Source organism: Oncorhynchus gorbuscha, linkage group LG21 (genome assembly GCF_021184085.1).
Source record: "Oncorhynchus gorbuscha isolate QuinsamMale2020 ecotype Even-year linkage group LG21, OgorEven_v1.0, whole genome shotgun sequence".
NCBI classification, from domain to species: Eukaryota; Metazoa; Chordata; class Actinopteri; order Salmoniformes; family Salmonidae; genus Oncorhynchus; species Oncorhynchus gorbuscha.
Window position 1 is genome coordinate 19571363 of NC_060193.1, and position 19557 is coordinate 19590919.

At 45.9% G+C, this 19557-nt stretch overlaps 1 protein-coding gene across 4 annotated transcripts in view; it reads right to left on the bottom strand.

The window, feature by feature from the left end:
• The window catches only part of LOC124007902 (neuroligin-2-like), a 335505-nt gene that overhangs the window by 24270 nt on the left and 291678 nt on the right, over positions 1 to 19557 (bottom strand). For 2 of the 4 annotated variants that reach the window (XM_046318766.1, XM_046318764.1), the window contains one exon: positions 1529 to 1714. In XM_046318766.1, coding sequence (XP_046174722.1) covers positions 1529 to 1714 — 186 coding nt within the window. Of the gene's footprint in view, positions 1 to 1513; positions 1715 to 19557 lie in introns of all 4 variants that reach the window. The other 2 variants (XM_046318765.1, XM_046318763.1) reach the window with 1 other exon arrangement.

Consider the following 19557-nt stretch of genomic DNA (forward strand, 5'->3'; position numbering starts at 1 on the left):
TCTCTCTCTCTCTCTCTCTCTCTCTCTCTCTCTCTCGCTCTCGCTCTCTCTCTACAGTCTCTCTCTCTCTACAGCCTCTCTACAGTCTCTTGCTCTCTCTCTCTCTACAGTCTCCCCCCTCTCTCTACAGTCTCTCTACGGCCTCTCTCTCTCTACAGTCTCTCTCTCTCTCCACAGTCTCTCTCTCTCTCTCTCTCTCTCTCTCTCTCTCTCTCTCTCTCTCTCTCTCTCTCTCTCTCTCTCTCTCTCTCTCTCTCTCTCTCTCTCTGCAGTCTCTCTCTGTCTACAGTCTATCTCTCTACAGTCTCTCTCTCTCTCTCTCTCTCTCTCTCTCTCTCTCTCTCTCTCTCTCTCTCTCTCTCTCTCTCTCTCTCTCTCAGTCTATCTCTCTCTCTACAGTCTCTCTCTCTCTCTCTCTCTCTCTCTCTAAAGTCTCTATCTCTATCTCTCTCTCTACAGTCTCTCTCTCTCTACAGTCTCTCTCTCTCCCTCTCTACAGTCTCTCTCTCTACACTGTCTCTCCCTCTAGTCTCTCTCTCGCTCTACACAGTCTCACTCTCGTGCGCTCTGTCTCTATCTCTCTACAGTCTCTGTCTCTCTCTACAGTCTCACTCTCTCTCTCTGTCTCTCTCTCTCTCTACAATCTCTCTACAGTATCTCGCTCTCTCTCTCTACAGTCTCTCTCTCTCTCTCTCTTACAGTCTCTCTCTCTCTACAGTCTCTATCTCTATCTCTCTCTACAGTCTCTCTCTCTCTACAGTCTCTCGCTCTCCCTCTCTACAGTCTCTCTCTCTCTACACAGTCTCTCTCTCTAGTCTCTCTCTCGCTCTACACAGTCTCACTCTTGTGCGCTCTGTCTCTCTCTCTCTACAGTCTCTGTCTCTCTCTACACAGTCTCAATCTTGTTCCCTCTCTCTCTATAGTCTCTTTCTCCCTCTACACAGTCTCTCTCTCTCAATATCTCTACAGTCTCTCTCTCTCTCTCTACAGTCTCTCTCTCTCTCTCTCTCTCTCTCTCTCTCTCTCTCTCTCTCTCTCTCTCTCTCTCTCTCTCTCTCTCTCTCTCTCTCTCTCTCTCTCTCTCTCTCTCATGCTCTGCAGCTCTCTCTCTCTCTCTCTCTCTCTCTCTCTCTCTCTCTCTCTCTCTCTCTCTCTCTCTCTCTCTCTCTCTCTCTCTCTCTCTCTCAGAGGGGTCAGAGTATACCTGGCAGTATAATATGTTCAACGCAGAGGAGTGCGGTTGTCAAGGTTTCCCTGCAGGTCATTGGACCACATTGCTCCCAATATAAATGTTGATCCTCTGTCTCAAATGACACCCTAATCCCTAGGTAGTGCACTACTTTTGGCTCTGGTATTATATGGGGTATAAGATGATGTCACTCTGAACTCACTTTGAACCAATCCATCCTTGGGAGTAACCAGATAGTATATCCATGTACCCTTGTTCGATCGGGTAAGAGTAAGTCATCTAAGAACTGAGAAGTAAATCAAATAAAATATGAATGTAACCCACCAGTGTGCCCCTTACCCTCGGAGTGGTGCGAGAGGATGAGGAGGTTGACGCAGGAAGCCCCGGCGCCAGAGCCGAAGATGGTGATGCGCTCGGGGTCGCCCCCAAAATGGCCGATGTTCTCATTGAGCCAACGCAGAGCCTGGATCTGGTCCAGCAGACCGTAGTTCCCCTTGGCTGACTGGTCCCCTGTACTCAGGAAACCTTTACAAAAGTGAGGAGAGTGGGACAGAGGGGGAGGAAGAGGGAGAGAGGGGGGAGGAAGAGGGAGAGAGATGCATCGTTAATAGAGAGTTTATTTTGACAATAATGTTCTCCACATTCTACAGTCACCGGTCCTCTCCCACATTCTATAGTCGCCCATTCACTCCCACATTCTATAGTCGCCTGTCCTCTTCCACATTCTATAGTCTCCTCTCCCATATTCTATAGTCGCCTGTCCTCTTCCACATTCTATAGTCGCCCGTCCTCTCCCACATTCTATAGTCGCCCGTCCACTCCCACATTCTACAGTCGCCAGTCCTCTCCCACATTCTACAGTCGCCCGCCCTCTCCCACATTCTACAGTAGCCCGTCCTCTCCCACATTCTTCAGTCGCCCGTCCTCTCCCACATTCTATAGTCGCCCGTCCTCTTCCACATTCTACAGTCGCCCGTCCTCTCCCACATTCTACAGTCACCCGTCCTCTCCCACATTCTACAGTCCCCCGTCCTCTCCCACATTCTACAGTCGCCCGTCCTCTCCCACATTCTACAGTCGCCCGTCCTCTCCCATATTCTACAGTCGCCCGTCCTCTCCCACATTCTATAGTCGCCCGTCCTCTTCAACATTCTACAGTCGCCCGTCCTCTCCCACATTCTACAGTCGCCCGTCCTCTCCCATATTCTACAGTCGCCTGTCCTCTCCCATGTTCTACAATTGCCTGTCCTCTCACATATTCTACAGTCGCCTGTCCTCTCACATATTCTACAGTCGACCGTCCTCTCACATATTCTACAGTCGCCTGTCCTCTCACATATTCTACAGTCGCCTGTCCTCTCACATATTCTACAGTTGACCGTCCTCTTACATATTCTACAGTCGCCTGTCCTCTCCCATGTTCTACAGTCAACCGTCCTCTCCCATATTCTACAGTCGCCTGTCCTCTCCCATATTCTACAGTCGACCGTCCTCTTACATATTCTACAGTCGCCTGTCCTCTCCCATATTCTACAGTCGCCTGTCCTCTCCCATATTCTACAGTCGACCGTCCTCTCACATATTCTACAGTCGCCTGTCCTCTCCCATATTCTACAGTCGCCTGTCCTCTCCCATATTCTACAGTCGACCGTCCTCTCACATATTCTACAGTCGCCTGTCCTCTCCCATATTCTACAGTCGCCTGTCCTCTCCCATATTCTACAGTCGACCGTCCTCTCACATATTCTACAGTCGCCTGTCCTCTTACATATTCTACAGTCGCCTGTCCTCTCCCATATTCTACAGTTGCCTGTCCTCTCCCATATTCTACAGTCGACCGTCCTCTCTCATATTCTACAGTCGCCTGTCCTCTCCCAAATTCTACAGTCGCCCGTCCTCTCCCAAATTCTACAGTCGCCTGTCCTCTCCCATATTCTACAGTCGCCTGTCCTCTCCCATATTCTACAGTCGACCGTCCTCTCTCATATTCTACAGTCGCCTGTCCTCTCCCAAATTCTACAGTCGCCCGTCCTCTCCCAAATTCTACAGTCGCCTGTCCTCTCCCATATTCTACAGTCGCCTGTCCTCTCCCATATTCTACAGTCGCCTGTCCTCTCCCAGATTCTACAATTGCCTGTCCTCTCACATATTCTACAGTCGCCTGTCCTCTCCCATATTCTACAGTCGCCTGTCCTCTCCCATATTCTACAGTCGCCTGTCCTCTCCCACATTCTACAATTGCCTGTCCTCTCCCATATTCTACATCCGCCTGTCCTCTCCCATGTTCTACAATCGCCTGTCCTCTCCCATATTCTACAGTCGCCTTTCCTCTCACATATTCTACAGTCGACCGTCCTCTTACATATTCTACAGTCGCCTGTCCTCTCACATATTCTACAGTCGCCTGTCCTCTCACATATTCTACAGTCGACCGTCCTCTTACATATTCTACAGTCGACCGTCCTCTTACATATTCTACAGTCGCCTGTCCTCTTACATATTCTACAGTCGCCTGTCCTCTCACATATTCTACAGTCGCCTGTCCTCTCACATACATTGATAAAGGCGATATAGAATAAAACATCAAGGCCTGTTAATAAATAAACTGGTTCAACAAGAGATGAAAGGCTGAGTAAGGAGCCATTGTTAAGGGAGAAGAGAGGAGAGAGGGAAGGGGAGAAGAGAAGATAGATAGATAGTAGGTGTTCTATGACTGTGAGGTGGCCCCGGATAGAGAGAGAGAGGGAGGAAGGGAGGGAGGATAGAAGCACAGTGTTTCATCTATGGATGTGTGTGTGTTTCATCTGCCTCCAAGACACCAGGGGTTGGCTCCCAAGCAGGGGGAGGCTGATCAAAGAACTGACACTACAGAGAAGACTCTCTCTCTCTCTCGCACACACACAGACACGCACATACACACACACACACACACACACTCACACTCACACGCACACTATGCACGCATGAGCACACACATACAAAGACACATACGCTGAGGTTGTCGTCCTCTCTCTAACACACACAATAAGACAGAAGACAGAACTATACACTCCTCTGTGTGTCGACACACACTGCCACTTGTCTTAGTACCCATACTCCAAGGATAAAACACATGCACATTGTGTATGTACTGTATGTACTGTGTGTGTGAGCGTGGTGGGTGCGTGCCGGCGTGTGCTCACATGCTGGTATGCATCGCTCGCCTCCTTACGGCTCCATTGACTTTGTATCGCGGAAGATCAGCAGTATAGAGATATTGAATTGTAAAGGTCATTTCCGATTGAGCCAACATATGGAGCGTTTACCGTGAATGCAGTCTCAGCAAACGCGGGGACATTGAATCTCAATCGGGCTATACAGTCAAGTTACATAGACTGCACGAGTTCATCTGACTCTAGGGAAGTAGATAAAGAGCGTCATTGCCAAAATCCTAAGTTATTTAAGTTATGGGTTAAGGTTTGGGATAGGGTGGAGTGTGTGTGTGTGTGTCTGTGTGTGTGTGTGTGTGCGTGTGTGTGTGTGTGTGTGTTTCCAGCTCTGTAGTATCCGAGTGTGTGAAAGGAACAGCTGTGTTTGTCTGGCCCTGAATAATCAAACTGGATACTGCTTACAATATTTGAACACACACCTACAGTACACACACACGCACACACAAATGTGTACACACACACACACACACACACACACACACACACACACAAATGTGTACACACACACACACACACACACACACACACACACACACACACACACACACACACACACACACACACACACACACACACACACACACACACACACACACACACACACACACACACACACACACTAGGGTGACCACATGTCCCGGATTGTGCGGGACAGTCCTGCATTTTGGCCCTTTGTCCCGCAACTAAACAAGCACATCCTGCATTTTATCAACAAATTTAAACACCACTAATTTATAAAACAGAGTTGACTTGTCCCGTATTTCAGTCAGACATTCCAAGCTCTCTCTTTTGCGGTCACGTTGAGCTTATGACAAGATACGCCTATATATCTGGACTATCGGTACTGTCTCGATGCACACTCACAAGACTATACACTGAGAAGCAAAACATTAAGAACACTGTCCTAGTATTAAGTTGCGCACTCTTTTTGCCATCAGAACAGCCTAAATTCGTCGGGACACTGGGATGCTGGCCCATGTTGATTCCAATGCTTCCCACAGTTGTGTTAGGTTGGCTGGGTGTCCTTTGGGTGGTGAACAATTCCTGATACACAGGGGAAACTGTTGAGCGTGAAAAACCCAGCAGCGTTGCAGTATGGTAGCAGGTGCACCTGGCACCTACCACCATACCTCCTTCAAAAGCACTTAAATATTTTGTTTTTCCCATTCACCCTCTGAATCACACAATCCTCATCTCAATTGTCTCAAGGCTTAATAATCCTTATTTAAAACTTCTTAAGGCTAGGCGTCCCGCTAGAGGGACAACTTCCGGTGAAATTGGAGGGCACGCAATTCAAATAAATAAATCTGAAGAATTATGGGTATTAAACATTTAGGTACATACAAGTGTCTTATATCGGTTGAAAGCTTAAATTCTTGTTAATTTAACTGCATTGTTTGATTTACAGTAGGCTTTACAGCAAAAGCATGCCATGTGATTGTTTGAGGACGGCGCCCCACATCAAAATATTTTTTCCACCGGCACAGGTTTCATACATTCACAAATAGCGATTAAATATTTACTTACTTTTTGAAAATCTTCCTCTGATTTGTCATCCAAAGGGTCCCAGCTATAACATGCAGTGTTGTTTTGTTAGATAAAATCCTTCTTTGCATCCCAAAAAGTCAGTTTTGTTGGCGCCATCGATTTGAGTAATCCAATCGTTCAACATGCCAAGATAGGAATCCGAAAACCTACCCCTAAACTTTGTTTGAGTCAAAATACGTTTCTATCCAACCCTCAGATACCTTAAAATGCAATCAAACTATAATATTTCATACGGAATGAAGTATGTTCAATGGGAAAGCGTATTGGTGATGTTAAACACTTCTCCGATCGTTGTTGAGATCTGATATTCTGCGCAGAGCAACATGAGACGTAGGCCAATGTCATATCATCAACCAATCACATTTGTCAAATCATTGAGGTCTATATCCAGCTAAACTTGGAGAGGACAGTTAGGGCTAACTACTTACAAAAAGCATGCTTCTGACGAAGAGCTATAAAAGTAAGTAAATAGCCATATTAGACTGAAATACATAAGGTCATTTGGTCAAACTTGTGAGTCTCTCCATGTTCATTAGTTGCTCATTCAACATATTTCCTGCTACTTCACTCAATCCCCTTTTAAAAGTGTCTTACATTCCCTGAGACTAACCTCATTGAGGTCCTTCAGTGCACCGGGAGGGGGATTTTTGTGTGTCATCCCATTGTCTCTCATTTGAGTATTTTAACTGTGGTCACCCTAACACTCTCACTCTCTCTCTGAACTACATACAAGCACATTACACAGACCTCTCTTTTCCATTTGCAGTAAGGTGTCAAAGCCAGCTGTCTCTCCTTCCATTCAGACACCTACTAGAAAGGCAGGCAGGCAGGAAGGCAGGAAGGCAGGCAGGAAGGCAGGCAGGCAGGCAGGCAGGCAGGCAGGCAGGCAGGCAGGCAGGCAGGCAGGCAGGAAGGAAGGCAGGAAGGAAGGAAGGAAGGAAGGAAGGCAGGCAGGCAGGCAGGCAGGCAGGAAGGCAGGCAGGAAGGAAGGAAGGAAGGCAGGCAGGCAGGAAGAAAGGAAGGAAGGAAGGAAGGCAGGAAGGAAGGAAGGAAGGAAGGAAGGAAGGAAGGAAGGCAGGCAGGCAGGCAGGCAGGCAGGCAGGCAGGAAGGTAGGTAGGCAGGAAGGAAGGAAGGAAGGAAGGCAGACAGGCAGGAAGGAAGGCAGGCAGGAAGACAGGAAGGCAGGCAGGAAGGAAGGCAGGCAGGCAGGAAGGCAGGCAGGCAGGCATGAAGGCAGGAAGGCAGGCAGGCAGGCAGGCAGGAAGGCAGGAAGGCAGGAAGGCAGGAAGGCAGGCAGGCCCAACTGTCAGGCTGCTACTCATCCAGCCCAACCATCCCCACCACAGCCTAAATATGTCAATACAATACCCCCCTGCTTACAACGCTGTCACACTAACACCCAACCTACCATTCTGCTTCATTCTGTCTTTCCTGACACTTCTTCTTACAGCAGCTGTGAATGGCAAGGCATTTAACAGGGTGAACTACACATAGCACAGGAAAGAGATGAAGGTGGTGGAAGAGGATGATGAGGAGGAGGAAAAAGGAGGAGCGGGAGGAGGAAAAAGGAGGAGGGAGAGGAGGGAAATGGAGGAGGGGGGGAGGAAAAAGGAGGAGGGAGAGGAGGAAAAAGGAGGAGCGGGAGGAGGGAAAAGGAGGAGGGAGAGGAGGGAAATGGAGGAGGGGGAGGAAAAAGGAGGAGGGAGAGGAGGAAATTGGAGGAGGGAGAGGAGGGAAATGGAGGAGGGGGATGAAAAGGAGGAGGGAGAGGAGGAAAATGGAGGAGGGAGAGGAGGGAAATGGAGGAGGGGGGAGGAAAAAGGAGGAGGGAGAGGAGGTAAAAGGAGGAGCGGGAGGAGGAAAAAGGAGGAGGGAGAGGAGGGAAATGGAGGAGGGGGGAGGAAAAAGGAGGAGGGAGAGGAGAAAAATGGAGGAGGGGGAGGAGGAAAAAGGAGGAGGGAGAGGAGGTAAAAGGAGGAGCGGGAGGAGGAAAAAGGAGGAGGGAGAGGAGGGAAATGGAGGAGGGGGAGGAAAAAGGAGGAGGGAGAGGAGGTAAAAGGAGGAGCGGGAGGAGGAAAAAGGAGGAGGGAGAGGAGGGAAATGGAGGAGGGAGAGGGGAAAATGGAGGAGGGGAGGAGGAAAATGGAGGAGGGGGAGGAGGAAAAGGAGGAGGGAGAGGAGAAAAATGGAGGAGGGGGAGGAGGAAAAGGAGGAGGGAGAGGAAGAAAAAGGAGGAGGGGGACAAAGGAAGAGGGGGAGGAGGACAAAGCAGAAGGAGGAGAAGGAAGAAGAGGAGGCGGAGGAGGGAAGAAGACATACCACAATCTTTTTTTTTTTTAATACCACTTGCAGTAAGAGCACCAGACCGTAAGGGTCTTTGACAACAAGTTACATTTGTTGTTAGTCTTTCTTGGCTGTCTCATTGTAATTATTCCGGGGCGCCGTGTGAGGTTCTAAATTATTCAGATTTTGTGTTTCAGTGGCCATGCGAGACCCTCAGCACGGTGTGTGTGTGTGTTGATGATCACCCTCCTCTCTACCCAAAATAGCAGCATCGACTCCCCTGAAAAACAGTTCAGATTTGAACAAACAGACAAACAGAGGGGAATAGTGGAAGCCAAAGGCAGGCTCCCGCCTCTCTTTTCTTTCCCTATTTCCAGTTATCTCAATTCAATTCAATTTCAATTCAAGGGCTTTATTGGCATGGGAAACATGTGTTAACATTGCCAAAGCAAGTGAGGTAGACAACATACAAAGTGAATATATATCTCTCTTTCTCCCTCTCTCTCTCAATATCTGCCTCTCTTTCTCTCCCTCTCAATCTCTGTTTCTCTCGATCTCTCTCTCTCTTAAAAGCCCAAATCCATTTTCCTCCCCTTTCTCTTTCTTTCAACTAACTCAACCCACTCTCTTCTCTTTCTTTCAACTAACTCAACCCACTCTCTTCTCTTTCTTTCAACTAACTCAACCCACTCTCTTCTCTTTCTTTCAACTAACTCAACCCACTCTCTTCTCTTTCTTTCAACTAACTCAACCCACTCTCTTCTCTTTCTTTCAACTAACTCAACCCACTCTCTTCTCTTTCTTTCAACTAACTCAACCCACTCTCTTTCTCTTTCTTTCAACTAACTCAACCCACTCTCTTCTCTTTCTTTCAACTAACTCAACCCACTCTCTTCTCTTTCTTTCAACTAACTCAACCCACTCTCTTCTCTTTCTTTCAACTAACTCAACCCACTCTCTTCTCTTTCTTTCAACTAACTCAACCCACTCTCTTCTCTTTCTTTCAACTAACTCAACCCACTCTCTTCTCTTTCTTTCAACTAACTCAACCCACTCTCTTCTCTTTCTTTCAACTAACTCAACCCACTCTCTTCTCTTTCTTTCAACTAACTCAACCCACTCTCTTCTCTTTCTTTCAACTAACTCAACCCACTCTCTTCTCTTTCTTTCAACTAACTCAACCCACTCTCTTCTCTTTCTTTCAACTAACTCAACCCACTCTCTTCTCTTTCTTTCTTTCAACTAACTCAACCCACTCTCTTCTCTTTCTTTCAACTAACTCAACCCACTCTCTTCTCTTTCTTTCAACTAACTCAACTAACTCAACCCACTCTCTTCTCTTTCTTTCAACTAACTCAACCCACTCTCTTCTCTTTCTTTCAACTAACTCAACCCACTCTCTTCTCTTTCTTTCAACTAACTCAACCCACTCTCTTCTCTTTCTTTCAACTAACTCAACCCACTCTCTTCTCTTTCTTTCAACTAACTCAACCCACTCTCTTCTCTTTCTTTCAACTAACTCAACCCACTCTCTTCTCTTTCTTTCAACTAACTCAACCCACTCTCTTCTCTTTCTTTCAACTAACTCAACCCACTCTCTTCTCTTTAACTCAACCCACTTTCAACTAACTCAACCCACTCTCTTCTCTTTCTTTCAACTAACTCAACCCACTCTCTTCTCTTTCTTTCAACTAACTCAACCCACTCTCTTCTCTTTCTTTCAACTAACTCAACCCACTCTCTTCTCTTTCTTTCAACTAACTCAACCCACTCTCTTCTCTTTCTTTCAACTAACTCAACCCACTCTCTTCTCTTTCTTTCAACTAACTCAACCCACTCTCTTCTCTTTCTTTCAACTAACTCAACCCACTCTCTTCTCTTTCTTTCAACTAACTCAACCCACTCTCTTCTCTTTCCCGTTCAAATTTCTTGATCAGTTTCCTCTTCCTTTAATCTCACCACTCCCCTTTCTCCTCTCTTTGGGGCCTTACAGGCGCTGGTCTTGAACTGCTGCTGTCCTGTGAAGTTCTGGAAGTTGAACGGTGGCTGTCTTTCCTGTGTGTGTGTGTGTGTGTGTGTGTGTGTGTGTGTGTGTGTGTGTGTGTGTGTGTGTGTGTGTGTGTGTGTGTGTGTGTGTGTGTGTGTGTGTGTGTGTGTGTGTGTGGTGGGGTTTCCAAAATGGCTGCTCCTCTCTCTCATTTCCTTCTCCTCTCTCTCCTTCAGCATCATCCTTCTCTCTCTGTCCTCTTCCACAGTCGCGCTCCCTCCTCCTCTACCTCTTTCTTCTCACCATGGATCTTCTTGTTCCCTCACTCCCCCACCTCTTCTCTTTCCCACTCCCTGGGGGTCTCCAACATGTTCCAGTGTGTGCGAGTGTGTGTTCATGCTCGCATGTGTGTGTGTATCGGTAATGGGGGGTGAAATAGGGGTGCTAGGGTCTGTTTGGGCAGAGAACATGCAGTACCAGTCAAACGTTTGGACACACCTACTCATTCAAGGGCTTTTCTTAATTTTTTACTATTTTCTACATTGAAGAATAATAGTGAAGACATCAACACTCTGAAATAACACATATGGAATCAAATAGTAACCAAAAAGTGTGAAACAAATCCAAATATATTTTAGATTCTTCAAAGTAGCCACCCTTTGATGACAGCTTTGCATACTATTGGCATTCTCTCAACCTACTTCATGAGGTTGTCAACTGGAATGCATTTCAATTAACAGGTGTGTCTTGTTAAAAGTTAATTTGTGAAATTCATTTTCTTCTTAATGCTTTGAACCAATCAATTGTGTTGTGACAAGGTAATGTTGGTTTTCAGAAGATAGCTCTATTTGGTAAAAGATCAAGTCCACGTTATGGCAAGAACAGCTCAAATAAGCAAAGAGAAACGACAGTCACATTACTTTAAAGTGGCTAGAGATAAGTCAGTATGTTGGCAGTCTGATGGCCTTGAGATAGAAGCTGTTTTTCAGTCTCTCGTTCCCCGCTTTGATGCACCTGTACTGACCTCGCCTTCTGGATAGTGGGGTGAACAGGCAGTGGCTCTGGTGGTTGTTGTCCTTGATGATCTTTATGGCCTTCCTGTGACATCGGGTGGTGTAGGTGTCCTGGAAGGCAGGTAGTTTGCCCCCGGTGATGCGTTGTGCAGACCTCACTATCCTCTGGAGAGCCTTACGGTTGTGGGGTGGAGCAGTTGCCGTACCAGGTGGTGATACAGCCCGACAGGATGCTCTCGATTGTGCATTTGTAAAAGTTTGTGAGTGTTTTTGGTGACATGCCAAATTTCTTCAACCTCCTGAGGTTGAAGAGGTGAAGCTGCGCCATCTTTACCAAGCTGTCTGTGTGGGTGGACCATTTCAGTTTGTCCGTGATGTGTACTTTCCATCTTCTCCACTACTGTCCCGTCGATGTGGATAGGGGGCTGCTCCCTCTGCTATTTCCTATCATCTCTTTTGTTTAGTTGACATTGAGTATGAGGTTATCTTCCTGACACCACACTCCGAGGGCCCTCACCTCCTCCCTGTAGGCCGTCTTGTATGTTGAGCACATGTTGGCTGCTTTTCCTTCACTCTGTGGTACAACTCATGCCAAACCATCTCAATTAGGTTAAGGTCGGGGTATTGTGGAGGCCAGGTCATCTGATGCAGCACTCTCCTTCTTGGTCAAATAGCCCTTACACAGCCTGGAGGTGTGTTGGGTCATTGTCCTGTTGAAAAACTGATAGTCCCACTAAGCCTAAACCAGATGGGATGGCGTATTGCTGCGGAATGCTGTGGTAGCCATGCTGGTTAAGTATGCCTTTAATTCTGCATCACAGACAGTGTCACCAGCAAAGCACCCCCACATCATCACACCTCCTCCTCCATGCTTCACGGTGGGAACCACACATGCAGAACTTACAAAGAACCAAAAATTGGAACCGGAATCTCACATTTGTACTCATCAAAGCAAGGACAAATTTCCACCAGTCTAATGTTCATTGCTCGTGTTTCTTGGCCCAATCAAGTCTCTTCTTATTATTGGTGTCCTTTAGTAGTGATTTCTTTGCAGCAATTCAACCATGAACGTCTGATTCACACAGTCTCCTCTGAACAGTTAATGTTGAAATGTGTCTGTTACTTGAACTCTGTGAAGCATTTATTTGGGAGGGATTTCTGAGGCTTGTAACTCTAATGAACTTACCCTCTGCAGAAGAGGTAACTCTGGGCCTTCCTTTCCTGTGGCAGTCCTCATGAGAGTCAGTTTCATCATAGTGCTTGATGGTTCTTGTGACTGCACTTGAAGAAACTTTCAAAGTTCTGAAATTTTCTGGATAGACTGACCTTCATGTCTTAATAATGAAACAATTTATGTAATAAATGTATCACTAACCACTTTAAACAATGCCACTTTAGATAATGTTTACATACTCTACATTACTCATCTCATATGTATATACTGTACTCTAAACCATCTACTGCATCTTGCCTATGCCATTCGACCTACACTCATTCATACTTGTTAGATATTACTGCATGGTCGGAACTAGCATTTCACTACACTCGCATTAACATCTGCTAACCATGTGTATGTGACAAATAACATTTGATTTGATTTGTGGGAACTCCTTCAAGACTGTTGGAAAAGCATTCCAGGTGAAGCTGGTTGAGAGAATGCCAAGAGTGTGCAAAGCTGGCATCAAGGCAAAGGGTGGCTACTTTGATGAAATCTCAAATATAAAATACATTTTGATTTGTTCAACACTTTCTTGGGTACTACATGATTCCATTTGTGTTATTTCATAGTTTGATGTCTTCACTATTATTCTACAATATAGAAAATAGTCCAAATAAAGAAAAACACTTGAATGAGTAGGTGTGTCTTGTACTGTACATGTGATTTCCCAGATGTGCCAGTGTTAGCCCCAGCAGGATATCACAGCCAACGGCTGGCATCAAAGACAAACATGATTGAGGAAAATAAATCATGAAATTAAATGAAAGAACAAAAGAGAAGAGGAGCGTAAAAGATAAAAAGAGAGACCAATTAAGTGCAATCTGCCGTCCATCCCACAGGAACAGCTGTGCACCGGTCGAGTTAGGATTTAAAAAACGGAACAGAAACAAACAGACGAATAAAAAAAAAGAGAAAAATACGTTGCGTTCATCTGCCAGAGAATCTCCTGACGATCGTCCCACAGAAAGCTGACATTTACATATTGAAAGGCTAAATGGTGTGTGTGTGCACGTGTGTTAGTGACTATCCCACATCAAACCCTTAGATAACATAGAATATGCTACATGCTGAGCAACACCAACTCTTGATCACAGAGGAACTACACAGATTCATTCTATTCAGCTTTATTACGTTTTATTGGACTCATAGCTACACTTGTGTTGCACTTTCCTCATGCTGTGCTCTCTCTCTGGTTATGAAACTATCTTTATGATGAGGTTAGGATGTCTGTCTCTCTCTGGTTATGAAACTATCTTTATGATGAGGTCAGGATGTCTGTCTCTCTCTGGTTATGAAACTATCTTTATGATGAGGTTAGGATGTCTGTCTCTCTCTGGTTATGAAACTATCTTTATGATGAGGTAAGGATGTCTGTCTCTCTCTGGTTATGAAACTATCTTTATGATGAGGTTAGGATGTCTGTCTCTCTCTGGTTATGAAACTATCTTTATGATGAGGTTAGGATGTCTGTCTCTCTCTGGTTATGAAACTATCTTTATGATGAGGTTAGGATGTCTGTCTCTCTCTGGTTATGAAACTATCTTTATGATGAGGTCAGGATGTCTGTCTCTCTCTGGTTATGAAACTATCTTTATGATGAGGTTAGGATGTCTGTCTCTCTCTGGTTATGAAACTATCTTTATGATGAGGTTAGGATGTCTGTCTCTCTCTGGTTATGAAACTATCTTTATGATGAGGTTAGGATGTCTGTCTCTCTCTGGTTATGAAACTATCTTTATGATGAGGTTAGGATGTCTGTCTCTCTCTGGTTATGAAACTATCTTTATGATGAGGTTAGGATGTCTGTCTCTCTCTGGTTATGAAACTATCTTCATGATGAGGTTAGGATGTCTGTCTCTCTCTGGTTATGAAACTATCTTTATGATGAGGTTAGGATGTCTGTCTCTCTCTGGTTATGAAACTATCTTCATGATGAGGTTAGGATGTCTGTCTCTCTCTGGTTATGAAACTATCTTTATGATGAGGTTAGGATGTCTGTCTCTCTCTGGTTATGAAACTATCTTCATGATGAGGTTAGGATGTCTGTCTCTCTCTGGTTATGAAACTATCTTTATGATGAGGTCAGGATGTAACATTTTCACAAAAACCAGAAAAGCATTCAAATAAAATCATTTACCTTTGAAGAACTTCAGATGTTTTCAATGAGGAGACTCTCATTTAGATAGCAAAAATTAAAACGCTAACTTTTTTCCAAATTAACTCCATAATATCGACAGAAACATGGCAAACCGATGTTTAGAATCAATCCTTAAGGTGTTTTTCACATATCTAACGACGATAAATCCATCGTGGCAGTTGACTTTCTCTTCTGAAGAAATGGAACGCGCATGGACCAAAAGATTACGCAATAATTTCGACACAGGACACCGGGCGGACACCTGGTAAATGTAATCTCTTATGGTCAATCTGCCAATGATATGCCTACAAATACGTCACAATGCTGCAGACACCTTGGAGAAACGACACAAAGGGCAGGCTTATTCCTGGCGTATTCACAGCCATATAAGGAGACATTGGAACACAGCGCCTTCAGAATCTGGGGCATTTCCTGTATGAAACTTCATCTTGGTTTCGCCTGTAGCATTAGTTCTGGGGCACTCACAGATTGCAGTTTTGGAAACATCAGAGTTTTATCTTTCCAAAGCTGTCAATTACATGCATAGTCGAGCATCTTTTTGTGACAAAATATCTTGTTTAAAATGGGAACGTTTTTAATCCAAAAATTAAAAGAGCGCCCCCTATCTCGAAGAAGTTATGAAATGTATCGTATAGTGTGTGTGTGGCAGGCTTACAATGATGGCAAAAAAACAACATTTAAGAGTGCGCTGACCCTGGTGCTAGAGGGGGTACGCAGCTGGAGGTTGAATGTTTGAAGGGGTACGAGACAATAAAACGTTTGGGAACCACTGCTCTAGATGCCACCATATCACATACACTCAGATGAACACAGGCAACTGCACACACACACACGTGCACACGCGTTACACACACAATCTCCAAAACAGTCAGAAAATCAACGTCTCGCAATGTTCATCTCAAACACACACTCGGTGCGAGAATCTTCACTTTCATTCTCTCTGTCAGTGTAATTAAAATATGCAAATATTGGAGAAAACGCATTTCATCGCAGTGATGACTGTGGCAGTTATGCAGAGGCAGTGAATATGTGAAAAGATTTGGTCAGATAAGGACCATTGGCATCGATAGCGGTGGAGGGAGGAATGGGGAGGATAGGAAACTAATGACAAAGGGAATTGTTGGCTTATCTCGTTTCCACACACGCATCAAACTTCTGGAGGGCTGCCTCCTCACACCACTGGCTGTTCCATAGCTCTCTACTGCAGTCTACTGATGAGAGGTACTTCCTATGCATGAATTACATACATAGAAGAATACACGTTTGTTTTTGTGTGTATTTAAGATGCATATCTGTTTTAATGACAGTTTACATACGGCCTTGTGTGGGTGGGAATATTGTCTGTCTGACTCAATTCTCCGTACCACTCTCTGCACTCTCTTTCTGTCTTCCTCTCTTCTGTTAGTAGAGTACAGACAGACCCAACTAGGTGTCTGTGTGAGGGACAGGATGTATCTCTGAGAGGAAGCACCATGGTGTACAGCGGTTCAGTACAGTACTATGAGAGACCCCATGTTTACTGTGTGCTGCTGGCAGCAGCGCTCTAGTAAAAAATGGCCCATTTAATTTATCTTTCTGTCAATCTCTCTCTTTCTCCTCTCTCTCTCTCTCTCTCTCTCTCTCTCTCTCTCTCTCTCTCTCTCTCTCTCTCTCTCTCAACCCCTCTCTTTTTCTCTCTCTCTCTCACTCCCCTCTCTCTCAACCCCTCTCTCTTTCCCACACCCCCTCTCTCTTTCTCTCTTTCCCTCTCTCTCTCACCCCCACTCTCTTTCTCCTTCTCAACCCCCTTCATCTCACCCCTCTTTTCCCTCTCTCTCACCCCGTCTCTCTTTCTCTCTCTCTCACCCCCTCTCTCCTTCTCTCTCAACCCCCTCTCTCTTTCATTCTCTCTCACCCCCCTCTCTTTTCACTCTCTCTCTCTGTAACCTAGTGGTTAGAGCGTTGGGCCAGTAACCAAAAGGTTGGTGGATTGAATCCCCGAGCTGACAAGATAAAAATCTGTCGTTCCACCACCGGGCAAGGCAGTTAACCCACTGTTCCCTGGGCGTCAAAGACGTGGATGTCGATTACGGCAGCACCCCGCACCTCTCTGATTCATAGGGGTTAAATGCGGAAGACACATTTCAGTTGAATGCATTGTTGTAGAATTTTCTAGTTATCCCCCTTTCTCTCTCCTTCTCTCTCTCACCCCCCCTCTCCCCGTGTAAGTGTCTTTCTCTCTCCTTCTCTCTCTCACCCCCCCCTCTCCCTGTGTAAGTGTCTTTCTCTCTCCTTCTCTCTCTCACCCCCCTCTCCCTGTGTAAGTGTCTTTCTCTCTCCTTCTCTCTCTCACCCCCCCTCTCCCTGTGTAAGTGTCTTTCTCTCTTTCTCTCTCTGCTTATCTTGTCATCTCTCTAATAGAGAGAGAAAAACCGAGTGCTCTTTTCAAGAGTTTGAAAAAAAGAGACAGAGAGACAGAGAGAGAGAGATAGAGAGAGAGCGAGAGAGATAAATGAAAGTTGTTCAAGACCCTGAATTATAATTAATCTGGGAACATGAATAAATGAACAACAAAATAAACACCTTTTCATTCTGTCAAAAAGTCAGCGTTGTTGACTCAACTCTGTGTGTGTGTGTGTGTGTGTGTGTGTGTGTGTGTGTGTGTGTGTGTGTGTGTGTGTGTGTGTGTGTGTGTGTGTGTGTGTGTGTGTGTGTGTGTGTGTGTGTGTGTGTGTGTGTGTGTGTGTGTGTGTGTGTGTGTGTGTGTGTGTGTGTGTGTGTGTGTGTGTGTGTGTGTGTGTGTGTGTGTGTGTGTGTGTGTGTGTGTGTGTCGGTGTGTCTGTGTGTGTGTGTGTGTGTCTGTGTGTGTGTGTCAATCTGGGTCAGCCTTTCAGCTTCCATCTTCCTCTATGTGAGTCAGAACCATCAATATAACCCAACTCACCAGTGGCACGCAACAATTCTACCTTCTAGTAACACCACAAAGAGGATGAAGTACTGATCTAGCATCAGCTAACTCTGCCTGAATCCTAACTTTAACCATTAGAGAGCAGCAATGCAAAACTGACCTTAGATCAGTATCAAGGGCAACTTCATTCTTCTCTACACAAAGGAAGATGGATTGTCACTCTTTCTTCGTTTCCCGCAGTAGTCATCTCACGGTCCTACAATGTTAGAGTAACTAAACCTGCTCTGTATCTGGCAAGAAAAGGCCAGTGGTCTAGTGTTGGAGTTATCTTATAGAGGCATGCTGCTCCCTATTTGGCAGGCGCAGGGCAGTGCCACCGCCTGTCTGCTGGGTTGATTAATAAGTAGCGTCAGAGTGTTTGTGTGTGTTGATTAATAAGCAGCGGCAGCGTAGTAACAGAGTGAGCAGCCCAAAACGCTGGCGGGCCCACCACACACTGATTAATGCCACACACACACACACACACACACACACACACACACACACACACACACACACACACACACACACACACACACACACACACACACACACACACACACACACACACACACACACACACACACAGTTAAGCACTACACCTACACAAAAATGAAATAAAAGGCACACGCACCCATATTCACACAGACAGACAGACAGACAGACAGACAGACAGACAGACAGACAGACAGACAGACAGACAGACAGACAGACAGACAGACAGACAGACAGACAGACAGACAGACAGACAGACAGACAGACAGACAGACAGACAGACAGACAGACAGACAGACAGACAGACAGACAGACAGACAGACAGACAGACAGACAGACAGACAGACAGACAGACAGACAGACAGACAGACAGACAGACAGACAGACCCAGCAGCGTCAGCTGTGACAGAGTGCTGTTGTGAGTGATGGCTCATCAGTGCAGCCTTATCTACTTTACGGTCTCTTAACCACGAGCACTGAGGCATCACAAAACACTTCCTGTTGCTGTTGCCTGACACTCACACTGCTGCTAACATGACAGCCAGCCAGACAGACAAGCTGTTTTGGTGGGGGACGAAACACAATAAATGTAATTTTTCTCTCAGTTAGGGTCCTTGTTGGCTCAGGTCTATGAGGTTTTACTGTGGATGTGTACAGCAAGATGTTACGACATGCTTGTCAACTGTGCAATGTTCAGATGGTGCTGTCTCTGTGAATGCTGTATATGTGTGTGTGTGTGTGTCCTAGTAAGGCTGCAGGTATGAGCTGTGGCAGGTTTGCCTTATCACTGTGTTTGCTAAACGACTTACAGGGCTAGATAAGGAGAGAGCATAGTGGTTGACAATACACATAAACACACACACAAACACACAAACACTCTGCTGGGGGGGCTTATTACAATTTTTGTGTCGTGCATGCATGTGTCTGTGTGTGTACGTCTGTGTGTGTGTGTCCGTGTGTGTGTCCGTGTGTGTGTCTGTGTGTGTGTACGTCTGTGTGTGTGTTGTAGCTGGGTTGATTTCTGATACGGGCTGTGGAGCCGGGTCTCCTAACAAGAATCCTTAGCTGCCAAGGGGGCAGCTCACCTCTGTCTGCTACTGGGGCCATGTGCCCCGCCACCGTAGTCCTCTGTTTCCACTGTTACCTGTCAGTGTTTCTGTCCATCTTTGCGTCTCTCTCCGGGAGTCTTTATTCCATCATCACTCCACTTATTTTCTTCCCTCCTCGTCATCCCCCTCTCCTAATCACTTATTTTTTCCCCCTCAGATGAAGCGTGGTCTTCCTCATTATGTCTCGCTCTACAGTGCCCCCTCTCTCTCTCGTTCTCCCTCTCTCTTCCACCTCCTCCCTCTGCCCCTCCCTCCGTTCATCTCTCAGCTCCTTTCATATTGTAATCTTTATTCCTCATCTATGTGGGGAGTGTGTCTGGGGAGTGCATTAACCGTTCGCAGCGCCTGGGCCCTGTCTTGGCCCCACATCACACACACCTCTGTGAAGTTCTGTTAGTGAGCCCACCACTACCTCTCCCT